The sequence below is a fragment of the Somniosus microcephalus genome, chromosome 11 (genome assembly GCF_052327205.1).
Source record: "Somniosus microcephalus isolate GS21.2 chromosome 11, FLI_Smic_1.0, whole genome shotgun sequence".
Lineage (NCBI taxonomy): Eukaryota > Metazoa > Chordata > Chondrichthyes > Squaliformes > Somniosidae > Somniosus > Somniosus microcephalus.
Window position 1 is genome coordinate 46,279,349 of NC_140997.1, and position 18,148 is coordinate 46,297,496.

Here is an 18,148-nt window from a genome sequence, read left to right on the forward strand (position 1 = left end):
GACAAATTGCTTCTGCCATCTCTACTTGACCTGCCATCTATTACTTAAGCATGGGTGCTGTTTATACTGTCTCATGATGAGCTCCAACACCAGCAGCACCAGGCACACCAGCAGCACCAACAACAACACCACCAACCTTCTCCTCAACCATCCGATTTTGCACAGGACAGAGGGCATCAGCGCAAGGCTGCACCGCGCCGGAGGCGATACCCCCAACACAGGGTATACAGACAGAGGATGAGCTTCCTCAACATGACTGAGCAGCAGTGCCAAAGGAGGCTCAGGCTATCGCGCCAGGTTGTTGCAGACAATTGCACATTGCTGGAGCAAGACCTGCAGCCCAGAGGAGTGAGTGGACACGCCTTATCAGTGGCTGTCAAAGTCACCAGCACCCTCCACTTCTTCACCTCAGGCTCCTTCCAGAGATCTGCAGCAGACATTTGCGGCATCTTGCAGTCGGCAGTCCACAGATGCATCACACGGGTCACCGATATCCTCTTTGACAAGTCAGCCAATTATATCAACTGTGCCACGGATGAAGCCCTGCCCTTTGCTCTGGCTGGCTTCTCACAGGTGCAGGGCATCATCGACTGCACACATGTGGCCATCAGGGCACCCCGTCATCACCCAGGAGTCTTTGTCAACCGCAAGACTTCCACTCCCTCAACGTGCAGATCGTCTGCAACCATAGGAAGATCATCATGCATGTGTGCGCCAATTTCCCTGGCAGCTACCATGACTATTTCATCCACCCTTTCTCAGCTCTTCGCTCCTCCAAGCAGACATTCCGGCTGGCTGCATGGAGACAAGGGCTATCCACTGAAGAAGTAGCTCATGACACCCTTGAGGAGGCCAAGCACTGAGGCAGAGGAGAGCTATAATGAAAGCCACATTTCCACCAGATGTCATAGAACAGCCAATAAGCATGTTGAAAATGCGCTTCAGATGCCTTGACAGATCTGGAGGAGCCCTTCATTATGCACCAGCCAGGGTCTCCAAAATCATCGTGGTCTGCTGCGCCCTGCACAACATAACGCAGCAACGAGGATTAACGCTGCATGAGGAGCAAGGCTCTGAGTGCACAGCCTCTTCAGAGGAGGAGGAGGAGGAGCATCAGCTGGAAGATGAGGAGGAGGAGGAGCAGGAGGAACCTATGGTCCAGATCCCACCAGCACCCGAGCACATTGCTGCCCGGAAGGCCAGGGATGGGCTCATCATGGCCAGATTTACTTAACTCCAGGCATTATGCCCATATGACTGCCATATGCTGCGCCAGGTGTGCACTACCCCACAGCAACACCATAAAGGATCCCTACAATAACCAAACCATTCCTTTCAGACTGACCACCATTGCTGGAGGTAACGTTATGTCTCACCATTCACTCCAACTCACTAAGCCACTTCCAAAGTGACACACACATTTTTCCATAATGTGGATAGCGGGAAAAATAAATATATTTATCTGTGACATCACAGTAATGGAAACTTTACAGAAACATTTATTAAAACACCCAAGTGGCTAACGTTGTGCATCTACTTGTGTTTCATCTTTCACTTATGTGTGCTACCCCTGTGGCTTCAGCAGAGGTAGCGGCAGCCTACTCACTTCCCTACTGCCTAGACACTTTTGGCAGATGTCCTCTGGGTTTTGGAGCCTGTGATGGCCCCACCAAAGTCTGCTCCTCCTGCGACTGTGCAGGGGAAGACTCGGACATCGCGATCTGAGGACCCATCTGGGTCTCTGACTGAGGGGGTGGGGCAACGGGACAAAAGTGTAAGCCTTTGAGAGGAGCCCCTACTTCCATGTCACCTCTCACCATCATCCCTCTCATGGGCCACCCTCACGTCCCTGCGAACAAGGAGCTGGAGAGCACCTTGCTGCACAGAAGTGGAGCCATGAGGATCCATGTCTATGCTGACATCCCTCCTAGAGAGGAGGTCTCTGAGCCTCTGCCATCTATTCTCCATAGAGACCATATGCTCCTGTGAGTGGTGCATTAGCTGCTCCATGCAATTGGCCATCCTTTCCATGGAAGAGCCTACAGTCGCCATCGCCTGCGACACAGTGGTGCTCATGTTGGAAATGGACTCCTCCATTCTCTGCACATTTGCAGACATCGCAGTTGCAAAACCTGTCACAGTCTCCTGCACTTCTTGCTGCACCTCCAGAATCGTCCTCTTTCTGGATGGCCCCCGAGGTTCAGTGTCTGCATGCAGCTGAGCAGAGCTGGGAGTGTCCTGCGCCCTCCGACGAGGAGTCTCCACTGCTGTCCCTGTCTCCACCACCTGCTCTTGCTCACTTGTGAGTTGTGAGACACCAGGTGACAACACTACTCTATCTTGCATGGCACCCACTGAGGTGTGCGTATCTGCACTGGTGCTGGGTGCGCTTATGTCTGGTGATGCTGCACCCTCAGAGGCTGGATGCTCCTCTGAGGAGTCATCTTGCTCTTCCTCCTGGACAGTTGGGGGGCTCTTGATGGGCCTGTGGGAGAGTACATCTTTGGAGGGTGACTATGATGGAGTGGTGTGGCAAAGCCAGGTGGGTCCTTGTGTGTTGTTTATTGGTATGATTGCATTAGGATGAGGGTGTGTGTGAGGGGTGGTTAATCAGATGGAGATGTGATAATGAAGATAGAGAGAGAGGGATGGGTGGACGTGCAAGGTATGTTCGTGTGAATAAGGATGTGCAAGAGTAGGGTTGGGAAAGCAGAGTGATGGGGATGTGATGAGAGGCACAGCAGGATGAAGTTGAGTGTGGCTTTGGACTCACCTTTCCTGATCTAACGAGATCATTGAAGCGTTTCTAGCACTGCACTTAGGTCCTCTTGACAACATTAATGCTGTTGACCTCCTCTGCTATTTGGAGTCTGGCTCCTTTGGTCTGCTGGGGAGGACTCTTCCGCCCATCAGAAGGGAAGAGGACCTCCCTGCGTGCTCTCACTCTCTCCACCAGCATATGGAGGGAGTCATCTGAGAACCTGGGTGCAGCCCTCTGTTTCTATGCAGTCATGTTTGCCACTCTTTGCAACACTCCAATGGTGCAGTGCAGTGACTGCACAATCCTAGATGAACCTTCAAATGCAATGAGGCCATGGCTCTTTTAAATATTCCGGCTGAAGACGTGTCATCGATGACGTCATCAGACACACACCATTTAATAGGGCCAGGTAACGCCATTAACAGAAAGTCGCTCTGAAGCGCGGGATGGAATGAAGAACGGGGTCGCGACCCGCCATGACGACCGCCCACACCCGACCCGCCCAGGTACAGAAAATTCCGGCCATAGAATCACAAAATAGCACAGCACAGGCCCATCGTATCTGCGCCGGCTCTTTCAAAGAGCAATCCACTTAGTCCCACTCTCCCACTCTTTTCCCATATTCCTGCAATTTTTTCTCCTTCAAGTATTTATCTAATTCCCTTTTGAAAGCTACTACTGAATCTGTGTCCGCCACCCCATAAGGCAGCACATGCCAAATCCTAAGGCCTAGAAATTGGCCTAGAAATTGGATATGGCCACGAAACGGGCAGTGTTAAGGCCCAACGATGTTAAGTTGCGCCACCTCAAAATGGTCCAGGTAGCACGCAAAATTCATGCTCAGTTCTCATTAACATGATGATAGTTTTGATTTCAGCGCTAAAACTGCTGCTCATTGGCTTAATGCTCAACAGGTGGACCAATATCGAGTCCAGTCTAATTCCCAGCCATGTGTGGCACAGGCCTTATTCAGTACTTAAAGAGTAGGTGCATTGATGCTACATCACCTCATTGTCAAGCCATCCAGAACTGTAGCTGGAAGAAGAAGAAGAAGAAAAAGAAGAAGAAGAAGAAGAAGAAGGTACTGCAAAGCCATGGCTGAGCGTCCACAAAGGGAAAGAGCCCAGAGATTTTCCGACCCGGTTCTGGAGGCACTGATTGTGGCCATGGAGAAGAGGCGGGCTGTCCACTTCCCACACACTGGAAGGAAGGCCTCGCCACACACCTCGCAAAGGCTCTGGCAGGTGATAGCCGCCCATGCCACAGCCAGCACTGTGGTGCCAAGGTCAGCTATCCAGTGCCAAAAGAAGTTTAATGACCTCACACGGCAGGTCAAGGTGAGTGAAGGCGTCAGCAAATGCCATATCCCACCATCTGCCCTTGCCGCTGCCTGTCAGCCAGCCAACCCAGACTGCTGCTGCCCATGCCGAGGTGGTGCAGTGTACAGTCGGGCCTTCTGGGGCCAGAGCTGCTCGAGGTCGCCCTGCAAGGCCATCTGAAGTCTTCCCCGTGGAAACTCAGCAGCCTTCCACCAGCCGTGCTGCAGCCACTGAGGGAGCGCTTCGTAGGAGCACTAGGACAGGAAAGGGCACCCGAACAACAGGCACTAAGGGATTGCGCAAGTGTGATTAGTTCATATCATTACTGTAAATATGTGTGAATTGATTTTTGATAAATTTATTAATTTTGTTTGGAATCTTTTGTGGTGTCTCTCATTTCAGCTTTGTACCCAGGAGGGCGTTGTAATATTCTGTGACAGAGGGATGGTATGATGGGGATGTGGTGAGCAACGTGGATCTGGGGTTTCATTCATTGAAATCAGAGCCTGATGAGGCATTCACAGACAGCCCGACCGGAAGAGGGATTGGCTGCCTTCCTTCTCGTCCTCTTCCTCTTGCTCCTCCTCCTCCTCATCATCATCCTCCTCTCCCTCATCCTCCTTCTGAGGTGGTCCCGCAATCCCTGCTGGCAAGGGTTGTGCCCTCATGGTGGCCAAGTTGTGCAGCATGCAGTAGCTCACCACGAAATGGGACACCCACTCCAGCGTGTACTGGAGGGCTCCTCCTGAGCGGTCAAGGCAGCAGAACTGTTGCTCCAGTAGCCTGATGGTCTGCTTGATGATGTTCCTGGTGGCAGCATGGCTCTCATTATATGAGTGCTGGGCACGAGTGTTGGGCTTGCGAGGGGGAGTCATGTGCCAGGTGCAGAGCAGTTAGCCCTTGTCTTCGAGCAGCCACCCTTGAGTTTTCTGTGGTGGCTGGAAGATTCCTGGCACACCGGACTAACGCAGGATGAAGGCACCATGGCTGCTGCCAGGATAGCAGGCACTGACCATCAGGAAGCGCTAGGCGTGGTCGCATACCAACTGCACATTAAGTGAGTGGTATGCGACCGAGTGGTATGCAAGCCTTTGCGGTTACAGAAGATCTCAGGATTGTTATACGGCGCCCGCAAACCCACATTGGTGCAGTAAATGGCAGCCTGCACCATGGGGAAGCCCGCTATTCTGGCAAGTCCACATGCGCGCTCATCCTTCTTCTCTCTGCTCAGAGAGAAGACAGCGTAGTCCTTTCTCCTGGTGTAAAGAGCCTCAGTTTCCTCCCAGAGGCAGTGATGGACGGCGAACTGTGAGATGTTAGCTATGTCTCCTGCTGTAGACTGGAAGGATCCGCTGGCAAAGAAATTGAGGGCCACGGTGACCTTGACTGCCACTGGGAGAGCCGTGTTCACCCTGCTCTCAGGCTGCAGGTCTGGTTGCAGGAGGTGGCAGAGTTCTGTGACCAGCTCCTTGGTGAAGTGTGGCCCCCTAATACATTGCTCCTTGCTTAAATGGATACAAGAGAAGCACTCTCGGAATATCCTAGGTGGGTAAGACCTCCTGTTGCGAGCCCTCCTTGCCCTCCTCCTCCTCCCTCTGCGCCTACCTTCTCGTCTTCTTCGCTGCCTCCGCTCCCCCTCCCTAAGATACTCGAGCGTGAAGGGGACTGCCAGTAGAGCGCCATGTCTGTGAGCAAGTGTTGTGAGCAGAAGCCTTTAAATAATAATGAAGGCGTTCTCCACTTGCAACAACACTGTTACCTTAGAACCTTGCAAGATGTTTATAAAACTGCTGTAGTAGCAGAAAGTTGCACAGAGCCAGTCAAACTGAACAAACATGTCAGGTGCAAGTAGTTGCTGATAATCCCTTTAAATACTGCTGCTGGCGCCTCCTTCCTGTTGTCAACGCTTGCTCAGCTCGTCGTACTTAAGGCAACAACGGCCAACTCCAAACTCGCAGATCAGGCTTCAAGTGAGTGTTGCACACTCACTGATGTCCCGATCTGCATCATTGCCATGATTTTAGCGGTCGCTGATATTGGCAGCACTGCCAGCCATCCAAAAATGGTGGGCGCTGCAGGACCAGCCGCCAGCTGGTGGAAGAGCGGCGGCCGCCATTTTTTCGCCCGATTATGGCCGTGGCGCTAAAGCTCCGAATTTCTAGGCCTATGTTTTTCCTCATGTCATCTCTGCTTTTGCCAATCACCTTAAATCTGTGCCCTCTGGTTACTCTATCTAAACCCTTCATGATTTTAAACACTTCTATCAAATCTCCTCTTAGCCTTCACTATTCAAAGGACAACACGCCAGCTTCTCCAGTCTATCCAAGTAACTGTAATCCCTCATCCCTGGAACCATTCTAGTAAATCTCTTCTGTACCCTTTCCAAAGCTTTCACGCCCTTCCTAAAGTGTGGTGACCAGAATTGGACACAATGCTGTAGCTAAAGCCGAACTAGTGTGTTATATTGGTTTAGCTTAACTTCCTGGCTTTTGTATTCTGTGCCTCTATTTATAAAGCCCAGGATCCCCATATGCTTTATTAACTGCTTTGTTTACCCATCCTGCCACCTTCAAAGATTTATGTCAATTGAAATCATTGTTTCCCCCAGGTGGTTACTATGTACCAGCTCCTCCTACGTATGCTCATTCTGGTCTTCCACCTCCACTGTACTTTGGCTCCACGCAACCCACTCCTAATTTCGCAGCAGCTGGAACACCAGGTAAGAAAACTCCTCAGGTATTGTTTTATGATGGGCACAGGCTGGGCTTCAGGATATGGTCACTGCTCTCACAAAAACAACTTGCCAAATGACCCTTTCAGGATGCAGTAGTATTTAGGGCAAAACAAAAGATGGAACCGGATTTAAAAGTTAGAAAAAATGTATTCTTGTATTGCTGCGGATGAGACGTTACATCTGCCCTCTCAGGTGTATGTAAAATATCCCATGGCAATATTCAAAGAAGAGCAGGGGAGTTCTCCTCGGTGTCCTGGCCAATATTTATCCCTGAACCATCATCACTAAAACAAATAATCTGCTCATTATCACGTTGCTGTCTGTGGAACCTTGCTGTATGCAAATTGGCTGCTGCATTTTATTTTATTAATTCATTCACGGGATGTGGGCGTCGCTGGCAATGCCAGCATTTATTGCCCATTCCTAATTGCCCTCGAGAACCCCTGCAGTCCATGTGTTGAATGTACACCCACAGTGCTGTTAGGGAGGGAGTGCCTGGATTTTGGCCCAGCGACAGTAAAGGAACGGCGATATATTTCCAAATCAGGATGGTGTGTGGTTTGAAGGGGAACTTGGAGGTGGTGGTGTTCCCATGTGCCTGCTGCCCTTGTCCTTCTAGGTGGTAGAGGTCGCGGGTTTGGGAGGTGCTGTCGAAGAAGCCTTGGTGAGTTGCAGCAGTGCATCTTGTAGATGGTACACACTACAGTCACGGTGCGCCAGTGGTGCAGGGAATGGATGTTTAAGGTGGTGGATGGTGTGCCAATCAAGCCGACTGCTTTGTCTTGATTAGTGTTGAGCTTCTTTAGTGTTGTTGGAGCTGCACTCATCCAGGCAAGTGGAGAGTATCGCACTCCTGACTTATGCCTTGTAGATGGTGTAAAGGCTTTGGGGAGTCAGGAGGTGAGTCACTCACCGCAGAATACCCAGCTTCTGTCCTGCTCTTGTAGCTACAGTATTTATGTGGCTGGTCCAGTTTAAGTTTCTGGTCAATGGTGACCCCCCAGGATGTTGACAGTGGAGAATTTGATGATGGTAATGCCGTTGAATGTCAAGGGGAGGTGGTTAGATTCTCTCTTGTTGAAGATAGTCATTGCCTGGCACTTGTGTGGCATGAATGTTACTTGCCACTTATCTGCCCAAGCCTGGATGTTGTCCAGGTCTTGCAGCATGCGGGCACGGAATGCTTCATTATTTGAGGAATTACAAATGGAACTGAACACTGTGCAATCATCAGCGAACATCCCCACCTTATGATGGAGGGAAGGTCATTGTTGAGACAGCTGAAGATGGTTGGGCCCAGGACACAGCCCTGAGGAATTCCTGCAGCGATGTCCTGGGGTTGAGATGATTGGCCTCCAACAAACACAACCATCTTCCTTTGTGCTAGGTATGACTCCAGCCAATGGAGAGTTTTCCCCCTGATTCTCATTGACTTCAATTTTACTAGGGCTCCTTGGTGCCACACCCGGTCAAATGCTAGCTTGATGTCAAGGGCAGTGACTCTCACCTCACCTCTGGAATTCAGCTCTTTTGTCCATGTTTGGACCAAGGCTGTAATGAGGTCTGGATCAAGTGGTCCTGGCGGAACTCAAACTGAAAACCAGTGAACAGGTTACTGGTGAATAAGTACCACTTGATAGCACTATCGACAGCACCTTCCATCACTTTGCTGATGATTGAGAGTAGGCTAATGGGGCGGTAATTGGCTGGATTGGAGTTCTCCTGCTTTTTGTGGACAGGATATACCTGAGCAATTTTCCACTTCATCAGGTGGATGCCAGTGTTGTAGCTATACTGAAACAGCTTGGCTAGAGGCATGGCTAGTTGATGATTTTGTTAGTCTTCTGCTAACAGAAATGTTAACGTTTTAAAATTACAAGTCAGAAACTTTCTGAAAGAGGCTATTTTTTGCATCTGCGACAGGTAGTTTGGTGAGAACGAGGTTAAGTAGGTTTTCCCTCATGTTGGTTCACTCACCACCTGCCGCAAGCCCAGTCTGTCAGTTATGTCCTTCAGGACTCGGCCAGCTCAGTCAGTAGTGGTGCTATTGAGTCACTCTTGGTGAGGGACATTAAAGTATATTCTGTGCCCTTGCTACCCTCAGTGCTTCTTCCAGGTGGAGGAGTACTGATTCATCAGCTGAGGAAGGGTGGTAGGTGGTAATCAGCAGGTGATTTCCTTGCCCATGTCTGACCTGATGCTATGAAAGTTCATGGGATCCAGAGTTAATGTTGAAGATGCCCAGGGCAACTGTACACCAATGTGCCAACACCTCTGGTGGGTCTGTCCTGCTGTTGGGATGTTGGCTGCTAGGTTTGATTATGTCAGGCTTGACTAGTCTGTGGGACAGCTCTCCCAATTTTGGCGCAAGGCCCCAGATGTTGGTGAGTAAGACTTTGCAGGGTCGACTGGGCTGGGTGTGCCTTTGTCGTGTCCGAATCCAGTGCCTAGGTCGATACCGGGTGGTCTGTCTGGTTTTATTCTTATTGTAATTTTTTGTAGCGGTTTGATACAACTGAGTAGCTTGCTAGGCCATTTCAGAGGACAGTTAAGAGTCAATCATATTGCTGTGGGTCTGGAGTCACGTATAGGCCAGACCGGCAGATTTCCTTCCCTAAAGGGCATTAGTGAACCAGATAGGTTTTAATGACAATCCGTTAGCTTCATGCTCGCCATTAATGATACTAGCTTTTTAATTCTAAATTATTTAATTAACTGAATTTGAAGTAACAAACTGCCATGGTGGGATTTTAACTCACGTCCCCGGATTATTCGTCCAGGCCTCTAGAATACTAATCCAGTAACATAACCACTATGCTACCGTACCCAATGGTACATTGCAACAGTGACTGCACTTCAAAAGTACTTAATTGGATGTAAAGCGCTTTGGGGAGTCCTGAGGTCATGAATGTACAAATGTATTATGGTCCCTTATATTATTCTAACTTTACATTATAATGTGCACCTACGAGAAAAGGATGGTGGTGCAATGGACTAGGACACTGCTTCATTTCAGAGTTTGGAGGTCAAAAGCAACTTTGACTGATAATATGAAAGTGTCCTCTGCAAGAAAGGTGATAAGGATAGCAAATGGAGTAATTTTGAGTAAATATACTGGATCCGTAGCATAAAAATGTCAACGATGAACCCAGAAATGGAAATAATCATGGATGCCATGGGAAATCATGGTTATGCACGACAGTTTTCCTGGAATTCTGCTGGGACAGTCTAGAGGCAGCATTCCATTACATCCAGTCTGTGCTCAACTGCACAATGTGGTAGTATATTTGCACATTTACCGTTCAATATGGTATGCTATCACTGGCATTAATGCAACATTTATTTTAATCACCACTTGCTATCTTTCAATTAACACTATACCCAACTACAATAGAGGAGTCAGCAGAACAGCTTCCTTCTTCTTCCTCAGAGTTGCCTTAATTGTTTTCCCCCTTAGACACCACCAGCAGTTTTGGTCGGGATGTATATATTTCACTTGTGAAGATACTAAAGAAATTATGATATTTTTATACTGACCAATATCAAAATATTGGTATCAGTTTTCTACTTGGGTTCATGAAATTGGCAAATGTATCAAAATTAGGGCCAGCCATGTTAAGTTAGCCTACCCTACAGGTGTTTACAGTCAATGAAGTACTTTTGAAGTGCAGTCACTGTTGTAATGTAGGAAATACAGCAGACAATTTGCGCACAGCAAGCTCCCATAAACAGCAATGTGATAATGACCGGGTAATCGTTTTTTGCGTTGGTAATTGAGAGATAAATATTAGCCAAGACACCAGGAAAACTACACTGCTCTTATTTGAATAGTGCCATGGGATATTTTACATCCACCTGTGAGGACAGACCGGGCTTTGGTTTAATGTCTCATCCAAAAGATGGCACCTCCAACAGTGCAGCACTCCTCAGTGCAGCACTGGAGCGTCAGTGTGGATTATGTGCTCAAATCTCTGTAGTGGGACTTGAATGCAGAAACTCCTGACTCAGAGGTGAGAGTGCCACCACTGAACCACAACTGACTCCAAGCAACGTATCCAATTAAATCAGCGCCTGGCAGTGAGTTAGAACAACGTTCTTTTGGCACAAAATTCCTCTCATGTCTGGGAAGTGGGTAGTTCATCAATCACTGTCTTTAATAAATTCATTATAAATATTAGCATCTCACTGCTATATATTGGATGTTGTAGGAACGGTAGTTCCTATCTGAATAATTGCAGTTCGGCTCAGTAAATCAAAACAACAAAGTTTAATAACAACAAAGTTAACTAGTAAACTACAGGAGATGATGTATACAGGTCTGTTCAGGCTGCGAGGCACTCGAAGACTGCTGGAAGGTTCTGGAAACCGATGTCATGACGTCATCGTGTTCTTCGCGCCACTGGCGGTCACGTGATCGGCGTCATGACGTCATTACGCAGAGTATAGGACGGTACATACAGTGTAGTTAACAAACAGTTTAAAGGTGCAGTACGTGGCTGCACTACAATGCAGTTAAAGAGATTATTCTCAAATGTTCCGAGTCTCTTAGTGGCTCCGCCACAGACGCCCCCCCAGAATGCTCTTTAACAGACAGTGTCAAACGAACAGGAGGCTTGATAAGCCTGGTCGAGCGACGGCGAAACTCAGGCAGCGGGAATGGAGCGTTGAAGGACGAGTCGGTTCTTGGCTGTGTCTGGAGCGGCACGACAGGCGTGGAGGAAACAAGAGGTGCTAGTGTAGGCGACGTGGAAACCGATGCAGGCGGTTCACTGGCGGGCTGGTGCCGAGCTGGTCCGGTGGTCAACAGAGGTCGACCGCGGCGAGGCGGTTGAGCAGCAACGACTGGTTCACTCCGATCGAGATGGGCCAGTTTAAGTCGGTCGATAGAGATGGTATCTGGTTTGCCACCGACGTCCACCGTGAAAAAAATTTCACCCGATAAGATGACACGAAACGGTCCAGCATAAAGTGGTTTTAACAGGCCTCTGTGAGCTTCCTGCCGAATAAAAACATACTCAGAGCTCATTAGCTCTGCCGGGACGTGAGGCCTCTGTAGGTTGTGATTCGAGGTTGGAATAGGCAGGAAATTCTTGGCCACCTCCTGATGCTGGAGGAGCTGCTGAGCCGCAGACCACGATTCCGTGTGTGAAGGGATAAAGTCACCTGGTACCCGAAGCGGCTGGCCGTAGACTAACTCGGCCGATGAAGACTGGAGATCATCCTTGGGGGCTGTTCGAAGGCCTAGTAACACCCAGGGGAGTCTGTCCACCCAGTTGGAACCACGCAAGCTGGCCCGGAGTGACGCCTTGAGCGACCGATGGAACCACTCGCACAGGCCATTTGCTTGCGGATGGTATGCGGTGGTGCGGTGCAGCTTGGCACCCAAACCTTGCGCGACAACTCTGACGTAAATTGTGGGCCTCTGTCAGAGGAGATGTCGGATGGTACCCCAAAATGAGCTACCCACGATGAAACGAACGCCCTGGAGACGTCTGATGCAGCAGTAGCACTCAATGGGATCGCCTCTGGCCACCTGGTGGTACGGTCCACTACCATCAGGAGATGTGTGAAACCTCGCGAAACGGGAAGAGGACCCACTAAGTCCACGTGTACGTGGTCGAAACGGCGTTCTGGCACCGGAAATTCGACCAGTGGAGCTTTGACATGGCGATTAACTTTTGCTTTTTGACAATCCACGCAATGGTTTGTCCAGTCCCGGACGTCCAAATGCATTCCTTTCCAGACAAATTTACGGGACATTAGCCGTTGTGAAGCACGCATCCCTGGGTGCGATAACCCACGTATGGCCTGGAAAATTTTCTTACACCATTCCAACGGCACGATGGGCCTGTGCACTCCCATGGATGTGTCACACAAAAGCGTGGTTCCCGCCGCCTGGAACTTAACATCAGCCACCTGCCAACTGGAAGGCGAGGTCCGGTATGCCTGTACTTCGGGATCTGCCAGTTGCTCTTCTGCCAACCCAACAAAATCGATACCCAGGTGGACTGCCTGGACTGGAGAACGGGAGAGACAATCGGCCACGAGATTATCTTTGCCGGACATGTGCCTTAGATCCGTCGTAAATTCGGATATAAAGGTGAGGTGGCACTGCTGGCGGGCTGACCAAGGCTCTGTCGTTTTTGCCATTGCGAACGTAAGTGGCTTGTGGTCCACGAATGCAGTAAACGGACACCCTTCTAGGAGAAAACGGAAGTGTCGGATGGCTAAAAACAGGGCCAACAACTCCCTGTCGAAAGTGCTATATTTTTGTTCGTTCTTGCGAAGCTGGCGGCTGAAGAATGCTAACGGCTGCCACGCACCATCGACCCATTGCTCTTGAACCGCCCCGATAGCATAATCGGAGGCATCTGTAGTGAGGGCGATGGTCACGCCCGGTAATGGGTGAGCAAGCATGGTTGCGTCTGCCAACGCCGCCTTGGTGTTAAGGAACGCCTGGTCCATCGGCGGCGTCCAAGTGATAGCGTCCTTTCCCGACTTCCCTTTGAGCGCTTTGTACAGCAGCTGCATCAACTGGGCTGCCTTGGGGATGAACCGGTGATAGAAGTTCACCATCCTCAGAAACTCCTGCAGGGATTTGACTGTGTGAGGCCGTGGGAATGCTGTAACTGCTTCTACCTTGGTAGCTAGTGGGACGGCACCGTCCGAAGTGATCTTGTGTCCCAGGAAATCGATGCTGGATAATCCAAACCGGCATTTGGCGGGGTTGATGATGAGGCCGTGCTGGCTGAGACGGGCAAAAAGTGTGCGCAAATGCTGTAGGTGTTCCTGCGAATCTCTACTGGCGATGAGAATGTCATCCAAGTAAACAAAGAGAAAGGGCAAATCTCGTAACACAGAGTCCATGAGCCGTTTGAAGGCCTGCGCTGCATTTTTCAACCCGAAAGGCATTCGGAGGAATTCGAAAAGTCCGAATGGTGTGATGATCGCCGTTTTGGGGACATCTTGCGGGTGTACCGGGACTTGGTGGTAACCGCGGACGAGATCCACCTTGGAGAAAACGGAGTTGCCAGCCAGATGGGCCGAAAAGTCCTGGATATGAGGTATTGGGTACCTGTCCGGTGTAGTGGCTTCATTTAGACGTCGGTAATCCCCGCAAGGTCGCCAGCCACCGCCTGGTTTGGGGACGATGTGCAGTGGGGAGGACCAAGGGCTATTGGAGCGTTCGACGATCCCGAGGCATTCCATGGTGCGAAACTCGGCTTTTGCCGCTGCGAGCTTGCCTGGTTCCAACCGACGTGCCCGGGCATAAACCGGCGGTCCCTTCGTCGTGATGTGATGCACCACTCCATGCCTCGTGACTGCTGCCGAAAAAGTAGGCCTGGTGAGCTCTGGAAACTCCCCGAGCAGGCGCGTAAACCCGTCCTGTGCTGCAAGCGTACAGGCAATCGACCAGGACCTGGTGGTGCTGCGATGGCACGGCAGTGCGTGGAAAGTGGACGCATTTATGAGTCGCAGTGTTGGACGTCGACCAGAAAGCCGTTGGAGCAGAAAAAATCGGCCCCCAGGATAGCCTGCGAAACTTTAGCCACAATTAAGTCCCAAACAAATCTCTGACCACTGAAGGTTAAATTGATTGTCCGTTTTCCGAATGTGCGGATATCCACGCCATTAGTTGCCTCGAGGGGTGGACCGCGCCCGCCGGATTGCAGATCGAGCCTTGAAGCTGGCAGAATACTGCACTGGGATCCAGTGTCGCACAAAAATCGTTGCCCTGTCATGGAATCTGTGATGTACAGCAGCTTTCCCGCCGAACCAACCGCCATGGTGAAGTGGACATTTTTTTTAGACCCAGTCAGTTTTGCCGAAGGGCGCGGGCTTGGTGGGGTTTTTTTTTGGGGGGGGAAAAACTGCAGGGCGGGCGGCAGCATCGAGCTTTGGCATCAAAATGGGCGTGGTATGCACACCAGCCTGCAAGAGGAGGGCTGGGCTGCGCCCGCGTGGGGGAAGGGCGCCTCGTGGCTGTACAATACTGCTGCACAACAGTAAAAAACTTGTCTGCCTCAGCCGCAAGTTCTACACAGTCCGTAATCGGAGAATTGGCCAGGGCCGTCTGAACCGGTTCTGGTAGCTGGTTAAGGAAAAGTTCGCAGAACAAAAAACATTGGGGCTCCGAACCCAAAAGAGTGAGCATCTGGCTCATCAGTTCAGAAGGTTTTGAGTCCCCGAGGCCGGGCATAGCAATAAGCCTGCGTGCGCACTCTGACTTATTGAGACCAAACACCTGTAGTAAATGAGTTTTAAGAGCCTCATACTTGCCCTCCTCTGGTGGATTGCCCAGGAGGCTTCCGACCCGCGAGGTCGTGGTGCTGTTGAGAATAATGGGTCGAATCCGCTGTAATCTCTCGGAGTGAGAACTGGGCTTCTGCCTGGAAGAACCATGCTGATGGCTGTTGTTCCCAGAACTGTGGAAGTTTGAGGGCGACGGCATTCGTGTTCATTCTTTAATCTCAACGAAACTTGTTCGACGAGATCGGGGTCACCAATGTAGGAATGGTAGTTCCTATCTGAATAATTGCAGTTCGACTCAGTAAATCAAAACAACAAAGTTTAATAACAACAAAGTTAACTAGTAAACTACAGGAGATGATGTATACAGGTCTGTTCAGGCTACGAGGCACTCGAAGACTGCTGGAAGGTTCTGGAAACCGATGTCATGACATCATCGTGTTCTTCGCGCCACTGGCGGTCACGTGGTCGGCGTCATGACGTCATCACACAGAGTATAGGAAGGTACATACAGTATAGTTAACAAACAGTTTAAAGGTGCAGTACGTGGCTGCACTACAATGCAGTTAAAGAGATTATTCTCAAATGTTCTGAGTGTCTTAGTGGCTCCGCCACAATGTGTTACATTTCTATTTTCATTTTATATTTCTTGCCAGGAAGAGAGAGGAGTTTCTAAGTTTATTTCTGCTAAGTTAGTTAATAGCCTATTAAATAGAGGGAAAGAGCTGATTGGTGAGTATTTGTGGAGTGTTTTTTGTTAAGTTTTAAGTTTATTTCTGCTGGGTTAGTTCTTAATCTATTAAATAGAGGCATGGCAGGGCAGCTCAGTCCCATGGAGTGCACATCCTGTGCCATGTGGGAAGTCCTGGATGCTTTGCGTAGCCTGGATGACCACATGTGCGGGAAGTGTCGCCAACTACAGCAACTCGAGCTCTAGGTTTCGCAGCTTGAGCAGCGGCTGGAGTCACTGCGGTGCATCCGCGAGGCTGAGAGTTACGTGGATAGCACATTTCTAGAGGTGGTCACCCCGCAGCTTAAGAGTATGCAGGCAGAGAGGGAATGGGTGACCGCCAGACAGAAGAGGAGGACCAGGCAGGTAGTGCAGGAGTCCCCGGAGTGCATTGCGCTCTCCAACCAGTATTCTGTTCTGAGTATCGGTGACAGCGATGGTTCCTTTGGGAAGTGCAGCCAGAGTCAAGTCCACAGCACCATGGGTGGCTCAGCTGCACAGGGCGGGGGGGGCGGGGGGGCGGTGGGGGGAGGAAAAAGAGTGGAAGAGCAATAGTGGTAGGGGATTCGATAGTTAGGGGAGCAGACAGGCGTTTCTGCAGCCGTAGACGTGACTCCAAGATGATATGTTGCCTCCCTGGTGCCAGGGTCACGGGTGTCACTGAGCGGCTGCAGGACACTCTGAGAGGGGAGGGTGAACAGCCAGAGGTCATTGTCCATATCGGTACCAATGACATAGGCAGAAAGAGAGATGAGGTCCTGCAGGCAGAGTTTAGGGAGCTAGAAGAGAGATTCAAAAGCAAGACTTCAAAGGTAGTAATCTCCGGATTACTCCCAATGCCACGGGCTTCTGAGTACAGGAATAGGAGGATAAAACAGATGAATGTGTGGCTGGAGAGATGGTGCAGGAGGGAGGGCTTTAGATTCCTGAGGCATTGGGACCGTTTCTGGGGAAGGTGGGACTTGTACAAGTCAGACGGGTTACACCTCAACAGAGCCATGACCAATATTCTCGCGGGGAGGTTTGTTAGTGCTGTTGGGGAGGGTTTAAACTAACTTGGCAGGGGGATGGGCACCAGCATATAGAAGTAGAAAAGAGGAATAAGTTGCATTAAAGATTGAATGTGTTGGATAGTACTAGAGAAGATAGTACTAGAGGCGGTAACAGTACCATATTAGATAGGAGCAGACTAAGAAAGACCATGAAAAATTCAAAAATGGGTTTAGAATGCATGTATATAAATGCACAAAGTGTGGTGAATAAGGTTGGTGAGCTACAAGCACAACTAGCTGTATGGCAATATGATGTTGTGGCAATAATGGAAACGTGCTTAAAAACGGTGAGGATTGGACACTTAGGGGGTGATTTTCATTCAGAAGTCGGGAAGGAGGCGGGACTTCAACTTTCGGGGTTGTAGTCCCGCCTCCATCGAGATGCGGCCAATCCACGTGACTTTCACTTGATTGACCTTGTTGAGCCTGCCCAGCGGGCTCAGCAGACCAATTAAGGGCCATCCGGCAAGAGGTGACATCACAGACTGAAATTTCATCAGTTAAGACATTTTGACAGATGAAATATCAGTGTTTCACAGTTGTTTGAAGCTGTCAAACACTGACAGTCTTACTTCTAACCTGAGTCCTTCTACACAGACTCAGTTAGAAATCTCACCGGCACAGAAAGTTGCAGGCTGTCACTTTTGACAGTTCGCAGCCATTCTGCTTTCTGTGCCGGTGAGATGATGGACTCCTGAAACTTAGAGGAAGGAAGGCTGAAAAGGTAAGTACAGGTAATTTAAACTTCTTTACACACTTTAGACACACCAAACACACTTACCTTTGCACTCATCCACCCATCACTCACCTGAACACCGACATCTTGACCCCTCCAAGTCCTTCAACCCGACAGCCCGACTCCTCTAACTTGGCGTGGTTTGGAGCCGTCAGGAATCCCACACTTCAAGCTTTAAAATAGGGATTAGGCTAAAAACTGCCTGTTAACTACCTGTTAACAGGCAGTTAATTGGCACTAATCCCTTCCCGCCTCGCGTAGGCGGGTCCCAGTGCGGGGCGGGTACCCGCCTCCTTTGAAACTTACATGGAGGCGGGTTGGGGGCGGGATGGTGTTGGGACCCCCGAATTCGGGACTTTAACCCCCTGCACGCCTCCAATCCTGACTCCACGGGTCAATGAAAATTGGCCCCTTAATATTCAAGGATACAAGGTGTTCAGAAAAAATAGGGAAGGAAAAATGGGAGGTGTGGTGGCAGTGCTGATTAAGGAAGACATTGTAGGGTTGGAAAGGGAGAATGTTCTTGAAGGGACAAGGACAGAATCCATTTGTTTAGAATTGAGGAG

General features: G+C 49.9%; 1 protein-coding gene across 1 annotated transcript in view; it reads left to right on the plus strand.

The window, feature by feature from the left end:
• Positions 1-18,148, plus strand: part of LOC147110537 (WW domain-binding protein 2-like) — a 42,969-nt gene that overhangs the window by 12,528 nt on the left and 12,293 nt on the right. Inside the window, exon 6 of the mRNA XM_086002239.1 lies at positions 6,689-6,799. Coding sequence (XP_085858365.1) covers positions 6,689-6,799 — 111 coding nt within the window. The remainder of the gene's footprint in view (positions 1-6,688; positions 6,800-18,148) is intronic.